The sequence below is a fragment of the Neovison vison genome, chromosome 9 (genome assembly GCF_020171115.1).
Source record: "Neovison vison isolate M4711 chromosome 9, ASM_NN_V1, whole genome shotgun sequence".
Lineage (NCBI taxonomy): Eukaryota > Metazoa > Chordata > Mammalia > Carnivora > Mustelidae > Neogale > Neogale vison.
Genome location: NC_058099.1, coordinates 130,086 through 147,239, shown reverse-complemented (window position 1 = coordinate 147,239; position 17,154 = coordinate 130,086). Strand labels below are relative to the sequence as shown.

At 54.1% G+C, this 17,154-nt stretch overlaps 1 protein-coding gene across 8 annotated transcripts in view; it reads left to right on the top strand.

Moving 5' to 3' along the window:
- Window positions 1–14,939, top strand: part of CACNA1B (calcium voltage-gated channel subunit alpha1 B) — a 176,193-nt gene extending 161,254 nt beyond the window's left edge. For 7 of the 8 annotated variants that reach the window (XM_044264402.1, XM_044264399.1, XM_044264401.1 and 4 more), the window contains 9 exons: window positions 17–125; window positions 5,677–5,784; window positions 6,511–6,623; window positions 7,617–7,744; window positions 9,110–9,245; window positions 9,414–9,530; window positions 10,604–10,811; window positions 11,055–11,299; window positions 11,682–14,939. In XM_044264402.1, coding sequence (XP_044120337.1) covers window positions 17–125; window positions 5,677–5,784; window positions 6,511–6,623; window positions 7,617–7,744; window positions 9,110–9,245; window positions 9,414–9,530; window positions 10,604–10,811; window positions 11,055–11,299; window positions 11,682–12,212 — 1,695 coding nt within the window. In that variant the 3' untranslated portion in view covers window positions 12,213–14,939. Of the gene's footprint in view, window positions 1–16; window positions 126–5,676; window positions 5,785–6,510; window positions 6,624–7,616; window positions 7,745–9,109; window positions 9,246–9,413; window positions 9,531–10,603; window positions 10,812–11,054; window positions 11,300–11,681 lie in introns of those variants that run through there. The other variant, XM_044264405.1, reaches the window with a different exon arrangement.
- Window positions 14,940–17,154: the final 2,215 nt, after the last annotated feature.

The window sequence follows — 17,154 nt, the reverse complement described above, 5'->3', positions numbered from 1 at the left end:
CTCCCCTTGTCCCTAGCGCCTGGTTCGCATGAACATGCCCATCTCCAGCGAGGACATGACTGTCCACTTCACGTCCACGCTGATGGCCCTCATCCGGACCGCACTGGAGATCAAGCTGGCTCCAGGTGAGCAAGGCAGCATCTGGGGAGGGCACTGAGCCAGGGCCAGGCAGTCTCACTCCAGAGCCGCCCCTGGGGGGGTGTGCAGGGAGGAGGGGTGAGGAGGCCTGTCTGGAGGGGACCGAGGACAGGTGCTCACGGCACCTCTGTCGGGCACCAACCTTGTCACCTGACAACCACGCTGGGGCATTGTGAATGATCCCATTTTCATGAGAGGGAGCTGAGGTGCAGTGGGGGTAATCCGCCTGTCCAGGTTACCCAGAGCTAGAGCATGTGGAGGCAGCACCCTTCCAGGCCGGAGAGTCTGTGTGCCTGCGGTCCACTCCCCGAAGTGAGCCCAGTCCCTGGCAGGTCCTCTCCTGAGCTGACAGGACCACGTTGCCTGTGGCAAATCTAGGAGAGAACAAACCTCCAGTGTGTCCTCCCCACGTGCGGCCTCCTGTGACGCCTGCTGTACCTTCAGAGGAGATTAGAGCCACCCGAGGGAATCGGCCCTGTCTCTGCCCCCACACCGCCTTCCAGGCTGCATTCGTGACCTTGAGCTCAGCCATATTGTTCATAGCGGAGGAGTCAAGGCCAGTCCCATACCCACCCCCTGCACTCTAGGTCCCGTTCTCATCATCTCCCCAAAGATGTCCCGCCAGAGATTCTGCACCCCGCCTCTTGTCCTGTCACTTGTTGCCTCCCTGTTGGAGTCTTTGTACCAACACGTGGTACGTGCTGTGATCTCTCCCATCTTTAAAAGGTTTTCTGCTCCCTCCATCGACTTCCCTATGTTCATTCTTCCTCGCAACCGGCTTCTTGGGAGACTGGTCTGCAGGGTCTGTCTGGTCTCTCCCATTCACTCCGCAGGCAGGTCTGCACGGCCGTGCTGCGGGAGCCGTGCTCGCTGAGCTGCTCAGTGACCTTATCTTCCCAATCCGCAGCTCAGCCTTTCCTCGGCTGTCACCTCCTTTTTGACTTGTTGAATCCCTTTGATGTTTCTTGTTGTGTTTTCTCATGTCTCCCACTCTCCGGATGTCACTGCACCCCTCAGACTCTCTGCCCCCTTGGTCCTTCCACCTATTCTCATGGCTCTAAATAATGGGAATTCCTACCTCGTGTTTTCAGTCCAGGCCTCTTCCTGAACCCCAGGCTTGCATTCTCATGTGAGGGGCTATGTGAGAAAAGTTATTTACTGTCTCCACTTGGAGGCCCAGGAAGCATTCCAAAGTTCACTTGCCCAGACTTGATTGCCACGTGTTCCCCGTGGTCGTTCCCATCTCCATCAGTGGAAACTCTCTTCTTCCAGTTGGTCACTCAAGCCAAAGCCTTTGGAGTCATTCTTACCTCCTTTTTTTTTTTTTTTTTCATCCTTGCCCCAGTTTTGACTCTATCTGATCCCTTGTCATATCTCCTGACTCTACCTTCAGTATCTACAGAGTATGATCACTTCTCTGGCCTCTCCCACTGCCAGCTCCTGTCCAAGCCACTGTCTCTTGGGTCTTGGCTAGATTGTTGCCGTAGCTTCCAGCTGGTCTGCCTCTGCTGGTCTGCCTTGCTCATACCAGCAAGGATGATCATGTTGGAAACCAAACCAATAAAATTAATAAACCTCTGGCTAGACTAATCAAGAAAAAGGGAGACAACAATAACCAATATAAGGAATGAAAGAACACCACTACAGGTCCTGCCACCATTAAATGGATAACAAGGACATTTTATGAACAACTCTCTGTAACTTAAATGAAATGGGAAAATTCTTTGACACCAACTACCAAGCTCATTCAGGCATGGATAACCTGAGTGGGTTAAAAAAAGGAAGAGATAATCTGAGTAGCACTATATTTAATAAAGAAATTATAGTTAAGAGACTTACAACAAGAAAATCCATGGCCCCGTTAGCTCCATAGGTGAAGTTGGACAGACATTTAAGGAGGAAATAATACCTGTTCTATATAAACTCTTCCAGAAAATAGAAAAAAAGAGCATATTTTTCAACTTACCATATGATGCTAACATTACTTTGATACCAAGAAGAGACAAAGACATTATAAGAAAAGAAAATTATAGATGACTATCCCACATGACTGTAGGCACAAAAATATTCAACACCGTTTTCTCAGACTGAATCTGGATATATATATTTCTGTTTACTTGATGACAAAAGTAGGGTTTATCCCAAGAATGCAAGTTGAGTTCAAGTTTAAAAATCAATCAATATAATTTACTGTATCAAAGAAGTGAAACTATATGATCATCTCAATAGATGCAGAAAAAGCATTTCACAAAAATTAAGTATCTCTTCATGATTTTAAAAATTCTGCATAGTGTAGTAACTAAGGAAGCCCCTTCAATCTAACCAAGGATATCTGTGAAAAGCCTTCAGTGAATGACACACTTAACAAAGAAAGACTTTTCCCCTAAGATCAAAAACAAAGGAAGGATGTCCACTGTCATCATTCCTGTTCAACATCTTACTTTAGGACCTAGCCATTGTAATAAGTTAAGAAAAAGAAAGAGGAAGCATACCAGTTGGAAAGGAAGAAATAAAGCCGTCCGTATTTACAACTAGCATGATTATCTATGGAGAAAATCTGGAAGGTTCTAAGAAAAGGTGAGTAAAATGAAGGTATCTGTAAAACAAGAAATTCCAAAGATGGCTGGGAGCCACCAACATCTGGGAACAGGCAAGGAAGAATTCTTCACTAGAGCATATGGAGGAGGCACCGTCATGCTGACACCTTGATTTTGAGCTTCTGGCCTCCAGAACTGAGATAACAAATTTCTATTGTTTTAAGCCATTAAAAGAAGTTACTAAAACAATACACAAGTTAGCAAGGCTACAGGATACAAGGTCAATGTGTAAGAAGCAAATGTATTTCTACATATTAGCAATTAACAATTGAAATGGGAAAAAGTTCCATTAAAATCGCACCAAAACCATGATATACATCTGTGTTGCTGGATAACTCTACAACGTATATATGTGAAATTTGTATGCTGCCAATTTCAAAGCACTGGCTGAAAGAATCAAAGAAGACCTAACTGAATCAAGCACTGCATCGTCTTCCTGCACAGGAAGACTCCGTGTCGCCATGATGTCAGCTCTTCCCACACCGATCAATAGAATAAATGTTAACCCAACCAAAATCCCAAGATGTTTTTAGGTAGACATGTACAAATGAATTCTACAATGTTTGTAGAAATGCAAAAAAACTTGAGAAATAATTTTGAAAAAAGAACAAAGCTGGAAAACTCAGTCCGCATGAATCAGAGACTACCTATAAAGCAAGTCAATTGCAGAGACATGGGTCGGTGGAGCACAAAGGAGGCTCACACTTACACAGCCAATGGGTTTTTGATGAAGTTGTAAAGGCAATTAATGGAGAAAGGATAAGTTTTTCAACAAGTGGTACTGGAATAATTTAGACAGCTATATCCCCCCAAAAGGGAAAAATCTTGACCTTTACTATCTTAGTCAGCTTGGGCTGCCATAACAAAATACCGTAAGTGACTGGCTTAAACACAGAAATTTATTCCTCACAGTCTAGAGGCTGAAAGTCCGAATCAAGGTGCCGGGAAGGTAGGGTTCATCCCCAGCCCTGTTCTCCAGGTTTGTAGGGTGGTCACCTTCTCACCATGTGCTCACATGGTCTTTCCTTGAGTAGGTACAGAGAGTGAACGAATTTTCTGGTGTCTTTTCCCATAAGGACACTAACTCTGTAGGTCAGACCCCCCCCTTCTGACCTCATTTCACCTGATTACCTCCTTCTCAGCCTTATACAGTCCCAGTGAGAGTTCAGGTTTCAACAGGTGAATGGGGGTAGCGCACAATGTAGCCCATATCACATACCTTTCATCTCCTACCAAAATTAACTTGAAAATGATCATAAACATAATGTAAAATGTGAAATTATAAAACCTCTAGAAGGAAACATAGGAGAGAAATTTTGGCAATTTTGAGTTTGGGAAAGATTTTTTAAGGCAAAAAGCATGAGCCGTCAAAGAAAAATCGATAAATTGAACTTCATCAATGTAAAAAACTTTTGCTTTACATTTAAGAAAATGAAAAGACAAGCTAAAGCAATGGTGAAAATATTTTTGAAAGATATATCGGATACAGGATCAGTTTGGAGAATAGGAAAAGGTCTCCCACAACTCAGTAATAAGAAAATAGACAACCTGATAAAAATGGGGAAAGGGTTTGAACAGACATGTCACCGAGATGTATATATGGAAGGCAAGTAAACAGCTACAGAGATGCTCAGTATCTTTAGTCATTAGAGAAATCCAAAATGAAGCCACAAAAAGGTAACACTACATGGTTATTAATATGGTTAAAATACTTTTTAAAAGGACAGTATTAAGTCCTGGTGAGAATACATAATATGGAATTCTTGCCACCCTAGTTTGGCAGTTCCTTATGGTTTGGCCATCCCACTCCTAAGTGGGAAGAAAAGAAAACATACATCTTTACAAAAACATAGATGCAGAGGTTCACAGCTGTATTTCATAATCACCTCCAAATGTAAGCAACTCAAGTGTTTACAACTGGTGAATGGATAAGCAAATTGTGGTCTGTCCACACAGTAAGATAGTCCTCAGCTATCAAAAGAAACAGTACCGACGCGTTCGCCAGCACAGATGCGTCTCAAATGCAGTGGGCTGAGTGGGGAAGTCCCCCAAAACTAAGACACCCTGCGATGTTATTTGTGTGGATTCTGGAGAAGGCCACATAAACCGGACAAAAAACACACCGGGAGGGGGAGGGAGGGGAGGGGAGGGGAGGAGAAGGCCAAGGGTCAGTTACAGTGGGAGCATGGAGGGGCTTTGGCCGTGGTCCCACGTCTCGATTGTGGGACCACGTGGCTTCATGGGTTTATCGCAGTTCACAGAACGGGATACTGAAAAGGGTGAGTGACACCGTATGCACACCACACTAACCCTGATGCTGAAAAAAAGATAAATCAGTATTTTATCCCTCTGCTGCTCCCCATCTCAGCATCTGCTCCTTGCAACGCCCAACCCCCATGCCCTGCTCAGTGAGCCTTGCTGTCCTGGCTCATTGTGTGACACACCCTGGTCCCTTTCTGCCTTCAGGGTCGTGCACACACGGCACATTTCCTGACCACCCTGTCCAACACGGCAGCCCTCCTGGTATTTCTCATCCCTCCTACTTGGCTTCTTCTGTACCCAACACCCTCGATTTTTAAATTACTGCCACGTTATGAAGCCACGTCGTGCCACAAAGGCAGCTGCTTTGCTTTTGTTCCATCACCTAGAACAGTACCTGGCACGGGTGGGTGTTCATTCGGTAGTTTGGAAGGGCTGGACTGCCACCGTGACCTTCTCCACTCCCAGGGCCCATGCATGCAGGCCTCTGTCTCCAGACAGTAGCCCATCAGGGGCGCTCTGATGGCCGCCCTGGCCATGCTTCTTCCGGCTCCGCCCTCTCTCCTAGCACTGTCCTTGCCCCGTTTTTCTCTGCACCACACCTCTCCCTGCCTGCTCCCCAAGGGGGCTATGGGACGGCTGCTGATATCTCTCTTCTCCTCCACACCCTGTCCCGCCGCAGCCGGCACCAAGCAGCACCAGTGTGATGCTGAGTTGAGGAAGGAGATCTCCTCCGTGTGGGCCAATCTGCCCCAGAAGACCCTGGATTTACTGGTGCCACCCCATAAACGTAAGTGAGGGAAAGAAACTCCCCTTGTTCGGGGCACCTGGGTGGCTCAGTGGGTTAAACCCTCTGCCTTCAGCTCAGGTCATGATCCCAGGGTCCTGGGATGGAGCCCCGCATCGGGCTCTCTGCTCAGTGGGGAGCCTGCTTCCTCCTCCCTCTCTCTCTGCCTGCCTCTCTGCCTACTTGTGATCTCTGTCAAATAAATAAATAAAATCTTAAAAAAAAAGAAAAACTCCCCTTGTTCACCCCCTTCTGTGTCCCACCCAGAGGCAGTGCCGGGACCCCTGGGCCAGGGTGACCTCATTGATAGTCTAGACTTAGATTCCACCTGTGGAGAAACAGTCTTAAGAGTGGGCGCATAGGGACGGTGGGAGGGAATTACCTGGACTTGATTCTGTTGGCCACAGTCCCCCACATTCCTGGTGGGGGCTGTACTTAAAAAGATCCAGAGAACAGCAGGGCGACTCCTGTTAGAGATGAGGGGCTTAAAGATTAACCCCCACATCCACTTCACTGGGAGGAGATGCAGGGCCCTGTGGGGAGACAGTGCAGCTCCAGGGAGCATGTGCCCAGTGTCCAAACATACCATGTGGGGACTGTGCAACTTTGGCCAAGCCCTTTGCCCTTTCCTGAGCGTGTCCGGGGTTCCTCATGGTGGGGGCTCTTCCCTTGTCCCACCCACCCCACCTTCCTCCGCCATACTCCATCCTCTGTTTTCTCTCCCTCCAGCCGATGAGATGACCGTGGGAAAAGTGTACGCGGCTCTGATGATATTCGACTTCTACAAACAGAACAAGACCACCAGAGATCAGATTCACCAGGCAGCGGGAGGCCTGTCCCAGGTACCGGGTTTCAGGGTTCCCAAGCAGTAACCTCAGGCTCTGACACCCGTTCGCTGTTTCGACAGCAGAGGGAACGCACATCCTCCTGGGGATGGCACGGCAGGAAAAGGAGGAGGAGGGGTCCCAACTGTGGCTCTCCGCCCCGAAGGCAGAGACTCCATGCAGCCTGTCTGCTTTCCAGTGGCTGGTCTCTTGCTGGTCCTGGGGTGCCCTGACTTGGACAGCTAGTGTTCGGGAGCAGTAGACAAGGGGCTGCGAACACGTTCCCTGGAGATACCACTTTTTTAAGTGGTAGAAGAAAGAAGTTTGAAGAACACGCGAGGAGGTTGTTTGGGAAGGTTCGAGGAGAATTTGCTTATCCTGCACACGGCAGGGAGCAGAGAGAGTCAAACTGATGGGTCCAAGGCCATGATCTCTTCCACTCATGACTCTGACTGGTCTGGTTTGGGGCCCTGTCTTCCTGATGTCACCCTTCAAAGAGAATAACTTACCCACATAGCCAAAGCATCAGTGACCATATGTAGACTCTCTTGACTAGAAAGCTGCCTGGTGGTCAGGGCTTGCAGGGACATTCACCCCTCTTGGAATGGGAACTATCTGATGCCCACGCACACCACAGCCCCCGTTCCCCTGTCTGATGCAGACACCCACCCGTGCCCTGCCCCTCACCAAGGCCTGAAATCTCAGAATTCTGCTCAGTTTGGGGCTTATGCGGCCTCTGCCTGTCAATCCAAGTTGATGAAATATTTTTGCCATTTCTAAGTGGGTGCAGTCCCCAGATTTTGTAGGTGAGGAAGCTGAAGCTCCAAGAAGTGAAGCAACTTTGCCGATGTCACTCACAGGCCAGGCTGGGGGGGAGACTCTGCCTCCCTCCTGTGTAGGGCTGGGGCAGGGCAGAAGGAGCACCAGCCTACGCTGCGGGGACACGGCAGCTTCCCGGTGCACCTGTCTCTGCCCTTAGAGCTCTTCCTCTTCTCTGCGTCCCTTCTGCAGATGGGCCCTGTGTCCCTCTTCCACCCTCTGAAGGCTACGCTGGAGCAGACACAGCCCGCGGTGCTCCGAGGAGCCCGGGTTTTCCTTCGGCAGAAGAGCTCTGCCTCCCTGAGCAACGGCGGGGCCGTGTGCGTACTTGGCCAGGGGGCGCGGTGCTGGCAGGAGGGCGGGTTCCCGGGTGGGCACCTCCCAGAGGGGCTCTCTGCAGGCATGGCCGCAGGACACGGAGCCTTCAGGTCCCATCGCCCCTTTGGGAGACGGGCTCCATTGTCCACCCCGTGCCCATCTCCACCCAGATGGTTCCCTGTGGGTGGTGCCTGGAAGCTGGTCCAGGCCGGCTGCTGGAGCAGTCTGTGGTGGACCCCAGAGCTGATTCCCCAGTGTGGCAGGGGTGCCTCTGATGGTACTGAGGTCAGCAGCTTCAGACTGTCCCCTCCCAGTGTGTGTGCCCGTTTACCTTCCCGGGCAGGGGCCTCTGCCTCTGCTCCCTCCCTGCCCGTTGGGAAATTACTTGTTTCCATCTCAGTCCCCGCCGCATTCTGTTGACGGCTTGTGTGTGTCCAGTTTTCCGAACCCTCTGAGACGCCTTTTCCCTCCGATGTCCACTCTGGTCGCGCTTTCTGAAGCGGCTGTATCTGGTGCACAAACTGGTGACGTGTTTCTCGTCTGTCCTCTGACTCTTGCCGCAATAGTTCTTGGGCATGAGCCACCCAAACCCAGTGCTGTGAAAGAGCAGTGACCTGTCCCGTGCTGTGTGTCGCCGAGGGGTGGTGCAGTGGGTTCCTCTAGCCACCCCCCCGGGCCAGCAGGGTCCCATGTCTGCTCACACCCCATGGGCTCCAACGGACCGCCCGCTGAGCGCCAGGGGAGGGGCTTCTGCTCTGCCTCCTGCAGCAGGGGCTGAGGTGCGGGCAGAGAGGGGCCGGCTGTCATGTGCGCACGCTATGTGGGCGTGGCTGTCGCGCTTAGGCCCCCGTCGCCCTCTCGTCGGCACACGTTTGGACGCTCTTCCTCGAAGCCGGGTTGTGGGTCTTGCCCTGTTAATGAGGTAGGTTTTGCTGAGTCCTGCGCTGCACTTAACTCAGCAGCCAGGGCGTGCTGGGCACAGGCACAGACAGGTTGTCCGTACTGGGCACTGCACGTCGTACACGTGTGGTCTCATCCTTGCAGGGAACCGTCCCTGCTCCAGCTACACGCAGGAGGCCGTGTTTAGGGCTGAGGAAGCTGCTGGCTGGGCCCAGCCCTCCCTCAGACTCCTCTCTGGGGCCCTCTCTGGCCGTCTGCTCAGAGCCTGGCGCTAGGTCCACACCCCTCGCCCTCTGGCCATTTGAGGGCCTGCACGGGAGGGCCTCGCGCTGCTGGGCTGCTCCTGAGCGGAAGGGCCAGGCGGAAGGGCCGGTGTGGCTTCCTGGCAGGCTGGGGCCAGGTCCTCGGTGGACCTTCCGGGGCCCACAGACCTCTGAGCCAACAGGACAATCATCTCTGCTCTACAGACAAACCCAAGAGAGCGGCATCAAGGAGTCTGTTTCCTGGGGCACTCAGCGGACCCAGGAGGTACCCAGTGAGGCAAGGACACCCCTGGAGCGTGGCCACTCCACAGAGATCCCAGTGGCGCAGCCAGGAAAACCGGTGCGGGTTCCTGGGGCTGGGGAGTCAGGCTGGGGATGGCGGACAACAGAGGGGTGGGGGTGAGGCAGGGATGGTGGGAGACGGCAGGAACGTGGCGGGGAGCCCCGGGGAGGGCAGAAGGTGAGAGTGGCATGGGGGCTGCCGTGACCGTGGCCGCTCTGTGCCCAGGCCGTGGAGGTCCAGATGCAGAGCGCGGCCCTGAGAGGTCCTGACGGGGAGCCTCAGCCCGGTCTGGAGAGCCAGGGACGAGCGGCCTCCATGCCCCGCCTGGCTGCAGAGACTCAGGTAGGTGGTCTGGGAGGGTCAGGGTCATGGAAGGGTGCGGGAGTGGGGGATGAGGAAACCTGGCTTGGGGAGGGCTTGTGTCCCACATGAAGGCTGCCCACCTTATGGCAGCCTGGACGCTGTTGGCCCTGTTGGGGACTTCTAGGACTCCATGATGGACTCAAGAGGAACAGCCAGAGTCCTCTGAGGCCTGCCAAGAGTCTGCGGCACCCACCTGTGGTCAGCCTCTTTTGGGGTTACTGTGGCCCGGTGTGCCTGACCCAGCCTTTCCCTCTCTCTAGGGCATACCTGTCCCACCCTAGTGCACCCCCCTTCCCCCCCAGTGCAAAAGGTGCCGCACACCTTGGTCCTCCCTTTGCCCTGTCGAAGCTCTGGGGATGATCTGCCCTGTTCCTTCTCTGGGTGTGCAGGAGCGCCCAGCTCCTTCCCCTGTTCCTTCGGGGATGCAGGGACGCTCTAGGGCAAGGGGGCTGCGTGCCCTTTCACGAGGACTCAGAGAGGGGCCTGCTGACCTGAGGGTCGGGGGCCCTGCTTTCACTTGCTGGGAAGGTGAGGGGCTTTAGAAGAGCATGGCCTGGGGCTGGCCCTGTCCCTACCTCCTTTTGTGGTTCCTGGCTGTGACTTCATCCTCTAAACTTGTCTCTGTGTCCCACTGCTGGTGGCTCCTGCCCTCTTCCCCTTCCTGACCCTGGCCAGCGGGGCGGCCAGCTGGAAGACACTGAGTGGAAGCCGTGGGTCTGCTCCATGTGGAGGGCCCATTTCCACGGGTCCCGATTTCAGCTCAGGGCAGCAGCCCCGCGGCCCTGACCCAGCAGAGTCCTCACACGCAGCACCCCTCAGTGTTCTCCTAGCCTGGCCCCAGCCTCCCTCGTCCTGGCATCTTCCCTGTCCTTCCGGGACACTGAGGCCAACAGCTCTCTGCGCTCTGCTGGCAGAGATGGCCAGCAACTTGTGCAGTGCGCTCTGGGGGAAAGGGTGGGCCTGGGTGGGGAAGAGCTTTCCAGGGAGAGGAGGGGCCTAGTGGTTCTGGAACCCCAGACCCCTCTCAAACTGTGAGCCGCCCCCCCCAACAGCCGGCCCCCAGCGCCAGCCCCATGAAGCGGTCCATCTCCACACTGGCGCCCCAGCGCCCTCATGTGGCTCATCTCTGCAACGCTGCCCTGGACCGCGCCCCGGCCAGCCAGCCTGTGCCCCATCACCACCACCGCTGCCATCGCCGCAGAGACAGGAAGCAGAAGTCCCTGGAGAAGGGGCCCAGCCTGTCTGCAGAGACAGACGGTGGTGCGTGCAGGGGTCCCTCCGATGTCCAGGGCCTGGGGCAGGGGTCTGAGACCCTCTACCTTTCTGTACCTCGACCATATAAGCAGTCCTCAGGAGGGGGTGGTGAGTCACAGGTCGGGGGGGACCACCCGCCCACCTCAGCTCTTACCCTGGGTCCTCCTGCTAGTCATGGGGACCAGGTCTGGGCCGGGGGTCTCTCTCCCCACTTGGCTCTCTGTGCTGACTTCACCTCTTTCCGGCCAGCACCCAGCAGTGCTGCAGGGCCAGGCCCACCCCCAGGAGAGGGACCCACAGGCTGCCGGAGGGAGCGCAGACAGGAGCGTGGCCGGTCCCAGGAGCGGAGGCAGCCGTCTTCCTCTTCCTCGGAGAAGCAGCGCTTCTACTCCTGTGACCGCTTTGGGGGCCGTGAGCCCTCGCACCCCAAACCCTCTCTCAGCAGCCACCCCACGTCACCAACAGCTGGGCAGGAGCCAGTACCCCCGAGACCGGTAAGACAGGACCCCCTCGCTGCCCCTCCTTACGCGACTCCCCCTCCCCACCCTGTTCCGAATCCTCCTTCGTGTCCTGGTTCCCTGGCCCGGGTCTGTACTCCCCCCTTCCTTGCCCCACGGCTCCCCCCCAGCCCAGGCCTCCCGTCCCAACTGCGCTGGACTGGCCTCTGGTCTCGCCTCTCCCTGAGCTGTGCCTGTCCCTCTGTCACCCACCGTCTCCAGCTCCATTGCCCCCACCACACACTCGACCAGTCTCCCTCCTCGCTGCCAGCCTCTCTCCACGCCTGACTGCCCCTCCCCCCAGTGGTTCTCACCGCACTGGCCTCTGGTCTGGTACTTTCATTTTTTTCTTTTTTTGCCCTGTTCTGCTTTCTTGTAGGGTGGTGGTTCAATGAACGGGAGCCCCTTGTTGTCGACATCCGGTGCTAGCACCCCTGGCCGTGGCGGGCGGAGGCAGCTCCCCCAGACTCCGCTGACCCCCCGTCCCAGTGTCACCTACAAGACGGCCAACTCTTCACCTGTCCACTTCGCTGGGGCGCAGACCAGCCTCCCCACCTTCTCCCCGGGCCGGCTTAGCCGTGGCCTTTCCGAGCACAACGCTCTGCTCCAGAGAGACCCCCTCAGCCAGCCCCTGGCCGCCGGCTCCAGGATCGGCTCTGACCCTTACCTGGGCCAGCGGCTGGACAGTGAGGACACAGCCCGCACCCAGCCCGAGGACACGCTTACCTTCGAGGAGGCCGTGGCCACCAACTCAGGCCGCTCCTCCCGGACTTCCTACGTGTCCTCTCTGACCTCCCAGTCCCACCCCCTCCGCCGCGTGCCCAACGGCTACCACTGCACTCTGGGACTCAGCTCGGGCGGCCGGGCGCGGCACAGCTACCACCACCCCGACCAAGACCACTGGTGCTAGCTGTACCGCCCACGCCGCGCACCTGCCCAGCGGCCGCGTTCCCTTGATGAGTTTTATCATCCACGCTGGGCTCCCGGGGACGCTCAGGGGCACCGAGGCGGGGGCAGCAGCCCCTGGGAGGAGGGGCCCTGCCTTTGGGGCCAGCTGGGGGGAGGCCCCGCTGCTCCCCCCACCCCGCCTCCTCTTTCACACTGGACCAAGTCCTAAAGCCCTTTCAGAGAGGGATGTGGCTCTCTCTGTCCGCTGGTAGGCTGCCTGCCTGGGTCTCCTACCACAGACCCTGCACGGGAAGTGGCTGCATGTGCTGAGTAGGACGCTGCCGGTCTGGGTCCTGCGTGATGGGTCCCAGCATCTGGGGTGTGTGTCTGGAGCCATTCTGAGGAGGTCTGGATCTCGCGGAGGCCATCCTTTATCCAAGTCTGTGGTACAGGGGAGCCTGGCACGTTTGAACGCCCGGCCAGACAAGACAGAGTTGACGGTCCACGGCAGCAGCCTTGGGAGCCTGGGCCGCGGCTCCATGCATTCTTGCCAGCGCCCACAAACACAGACACGCCTGGCGTGGCTCTTTGTACCCGAAACCACAAACGGACACCAGAAATACACTCACACACTCTGTCCTCTCCCAGATGCTGTCAACCCTGACGGGGACCAAATCTGGAAAACATTCTGGCTGTTGGTTTTGGTTTTTAATCACAATACCCTTCCCTCTTTTGTCAATTCCATATACTTGATCTAGAAAAAAGAAAAAAACCAGAAAACTGGGGAAGGAAATAGTAATTCTACTTAAAAAAATCCAACCTGTAGGAAGCTCTCAGCTCTTTGGTGTGTCTGCGTGCGTGCGTGCGTGCGTGCGCGTGTGTGTGTGTCTTGTGTGAGGAGACGCTCTTGCGTCCAGCCTGGGTGGTCCCCCAGCTCCCCTGGCCCCTGCTGCTCTCGACCAAGTGCCTGACTTCCGAGCCCTCTCGTGCCAGGCTCCTGGGGGCGGTGACGTGAAGCCTGTGTGAAGCGTGGGTGAATCCTTGGAACTGTTCCCAGTTCCAGACATCGACCAGGTGCAAGGCTGGTGTCAGTGGAGAACACTCGCACAACATCCAGTGGGACGGCTGTTGTTGGAAACGAAGCGACCACTTCCCCGTTTTCCTCCCACGAGTGAAAGGGCTTCCTGGGAAGCCACGCAGCGGCGTAGAGCATGTCCGCGTGGGGTGTTTTCAGTCTGTTGCACATCTGAATCTCAGGGACGGGATGCCTGCCAAAGGGGGCATGATGTCTGTTGTCGTGAGTTTCTTTTCAGAGAAGGCCAGAGAGAGGGAGAGGTACTGGGAAGAGGGAGAGGTGGGGGCAGGAGGGAGGGTCTGTGTCTGAGCAGATGCGGCACTTGGGACGCCCCGAATGAATGAGGCCAGAACTCAGAGGAAGTGACGCGGCAAGGAGAAGCTTCGAGACTGTGGCTCGGGGGGGGGGGGGAGGCACGCGAAGCCCGGCACTGTTTGTGGCACAAGATATGGGAAATCCAACCTCATGGCCACTCTCAAAATGGAAACACCGGAGGAGGCTGTGGGTAAAACGCCGGGAGACCCTTTGTTTCGTGGACCGAAGGGAGCACTTAGATGATTGGATTCTGGCGCGCCCTCCAGGTTTGGAAACGTCAGATGATCGCTTTGCTGGATCATTTGAGTGTTCCCATTGGCTGTCACCCCATGACTCACCTTAAAGAAACTCGGCCTGTGATGTGTGTGTGCGTTTCTCTGTGTGGCGGTGTGTCACAGTGAGTGGGTGTCGCTAACCCATAGGGCTATGCAACACAAGACACATGTTCAGTAGAACTAAATCACCTGTTCTAGGGTTTCAGCATGATTGTGACCAAACCATTTTATAGAATTTCCTTACCGGAAGGCACAACACTCTGAAACTTTAAGATTACAGAGTATTTTACTGCAATAGGAAATGATAACTGGAATGGTATCTCAGCCTGCATGAGATCGCTGTGCTCCTGTTGCAAAGCCGAAGGATGTGTATTTTGATACTGATGTTTCATCTCTGGCCCATGTTATTTTGAATGTATCCATTCTGTGCAGAATCACAGCTGCTTCCAAGGCCACGGTGGGTGGAGAATCACTGTTGTAGCCCTGCACAGCCTCACCAGTTTGTCTGGATTCTTCTAGACACTGGAATTGGTGAAAACTACAGGGAGTGGGGGAGGAGATACTGTGTCTTGTTTTCCTGACTTTGGGTTTTGTTTCTGTATCGTCTCTTCTCAGCTATCATATGTTTCCACTGAGATCTCATAGTGAGTTGCCAAATTTGAAATGCATTAACCAGTTGTCTGCATCTGGACAGTCAAGCAGTGGCTGTAGTTTGAATAAGTTATGTGTGCATGTAAAATATATACATATATACATATATACAAGTATGTGCATGAAATGTATATCTTCGTACTTTTTGATACAATGTACTCATTTGTTAATTTTTAATTATATTTGATATAAATCAAAGGTTTGTTGCAAAACTTTATATTTAAGAACAGTGTTAAAAAAAAAACCCAAAAAGAAGTCCCAACCATGCAACACAACTGGGACCTGCTTTAAAACAATCTTGTGATTGATGAGTTTGCTGCCTGAGTAATATTGATCACCCAGACTTTGGATTCTGCTATTGTTTCTACAATGACATTTTGTATGAATCAAAGTCCTTGGATTAAAATAAAACTTAGCAAAAAATCAAATCAAACCCCACCATGCTGCTGGGTGATGTATGCGCTGGGTGCGGGAGTCAGCGATCTGAGTGTCCTCAGGAGGCTGGGCTGCCTCCGTGGGCACGCGGGCGGGAGTGCACAGCCGAGGAGCTCTCTGGAGAAAATAAGAACCCTCTAAAACTTTTTTGGGTCTGTTCATGATGCAAGTGTGGGGTTGGGGTGACGGTCATGGGCTGGGGTCAGGATCAGTGCCCGGATCAGGACTGTGCTCTGGGTTAGGGTTAAGCGTCATCAGCTTTCTTCCCCCTCCTCCATCTCCCCACGCCTCCAGGATGGACAGGACTCACCCAGGGTCACACGTGAGTCAGAGGTGGGTTGGAACATTGGTTTTTGGCCCCTCACTCCTGGGCTTTAACAGAAAAGTGAAATAGCTCGTCACTGACTGTTTCAGATCCAGCTCAAGCCCAGTCAAGAGCTGTCAGGGCCTCAGAGGTCATACACAGCTCTTCCTCCCTCCCACCTGTGAAGGGTGTCACTGGCCACCCTCTGCCTGGGCAGCCGCAAGTTCCGGCAGCATCCTGACCCACGAGGGCACTGAGGAAGCACGTATGGATTGATACAGGACTGACTACAGTGGCCTACCCGCCCCCATGAGCAGTCTCCTTGCAGGCTGGTGGGGCTCTCCTGGCCCTGGCCAGATCCTCCGTCCCATCCAAGTGGATCAACAGTGAACAGTGGCCAGGACAGCCCTTGGCCTCTCACCCTCTCAGGAGGCATCTGTGGTCCTCCAGTTCAGGCCAGGCATGGTCTTGACAACCCCTATGGCCAGTTACTGAGCTGACTGTGCTCCTGGAATGTAGTAAGTCCATGGGCAGTGTAGACAGCCCCACAGGATGTTTCCATTCCCAACATCCGCGTGGTTGAGACAAGCGCGTCCTCCCTCAGTCTCTTAACCTTCCAAGTGTTGGATGCGGCCCTGGCCACAACAGCTGTCCAGCAGACCGGCTCTTCTGTCCTTTGGCCTCCCGATACGTATGTAAACCTTGGACACGCATAGTTGTTAGAATCAAGGTTATGGGAGTAGCTGTGTCTCCCAGCGAGCAGTTTTCTCAGTGAGACCCTGTGGTTTCAGAGAGCCACACGCATGATTCAGGGACTGTGGCCTCTAGAAAGTGTGCCACGTGTGGATTCTAGGTGTGGAATGATCCTTGAGCCTCCCTTGACTTCACTGAGCAGTAATTTCCTGACCATCCTCATATTTGGTGTCTACGCTTTGTAAAGGAGAGAGAAGAGACTGGAAATGAGCCAGTGTGTTCTCTGGGGTTGGGTGATTAATGCGTGTGGGGGGCAAGGGTGACTCTCAGGCTTCCCTCCTCCCAAGGACACAAGTGAGGCCTGTGTGCCATCCAGTCTCTGAGATGTGAGGACCCAATGCCCAGGGCAGGAGCCTTGAGTTTCCCACCAACAGCAAAGTTGCTTTCTCAGCAGTTAGAAGAGCATCTTGCCGTCATGGGAGGACAGGAAGAGCCCTGGATGGGCAGTTGCAGCCCCTGACCCTAAGTGGACCCCTTCCTTCCCTGGGTTTCAGATTCCACAGCCCCGTAGTCACCCACCAGTGATGCAGAATCTGCTGCTTTCCCCGCCCAGCATCCGCTCTCATGTCCAAGGCCAGTATCTCAGCTTCCCTTTGGGAACCACATCTCACCTGCCTCCCATCCAAACAGTTCCAGAGGGCAGACTCCACATTCCACCCCCCTCAAAGATGGACACATGATCCAAGACTACCCAACCCCATGCTATGTCCTCTGGGTGCTCTGATGGCTTCAAGGATGAGAGTGTGACCCAAGCCAGGCCAAAGACACTTAAAGTCATGACTTCATGGAACCCAAGGGAAAGAGAAACCCTTCCTAGTATAATGGATGGTGAGTGGATGTCAGCCCGGAGTTGTGGGAGGCCCCAGATGCAGTGAGAGAGACTGTGCCTGGGAATGCGGCCTCCCCAGAGCCCTTAGCAGGATGGAGGGTCGGAGAGGGTCCAGCTCACACTGTGAGAGTGCGAGCCCTTGGGCCTGCCAGATCTAGACCCACTCTTGTTTCTTGCAAGTATTAATGTATTTCTACCATTTAAAGTATTTATTTTACCTCAGTAAATATGTCCAGTCCCTTGCCATCCAGAGTGCTAGGTGACACATCAGGGTTGACAATCCCTGAGACTTCCCATGCACAGTGTCCTCACAGGGTGGGCCATAGC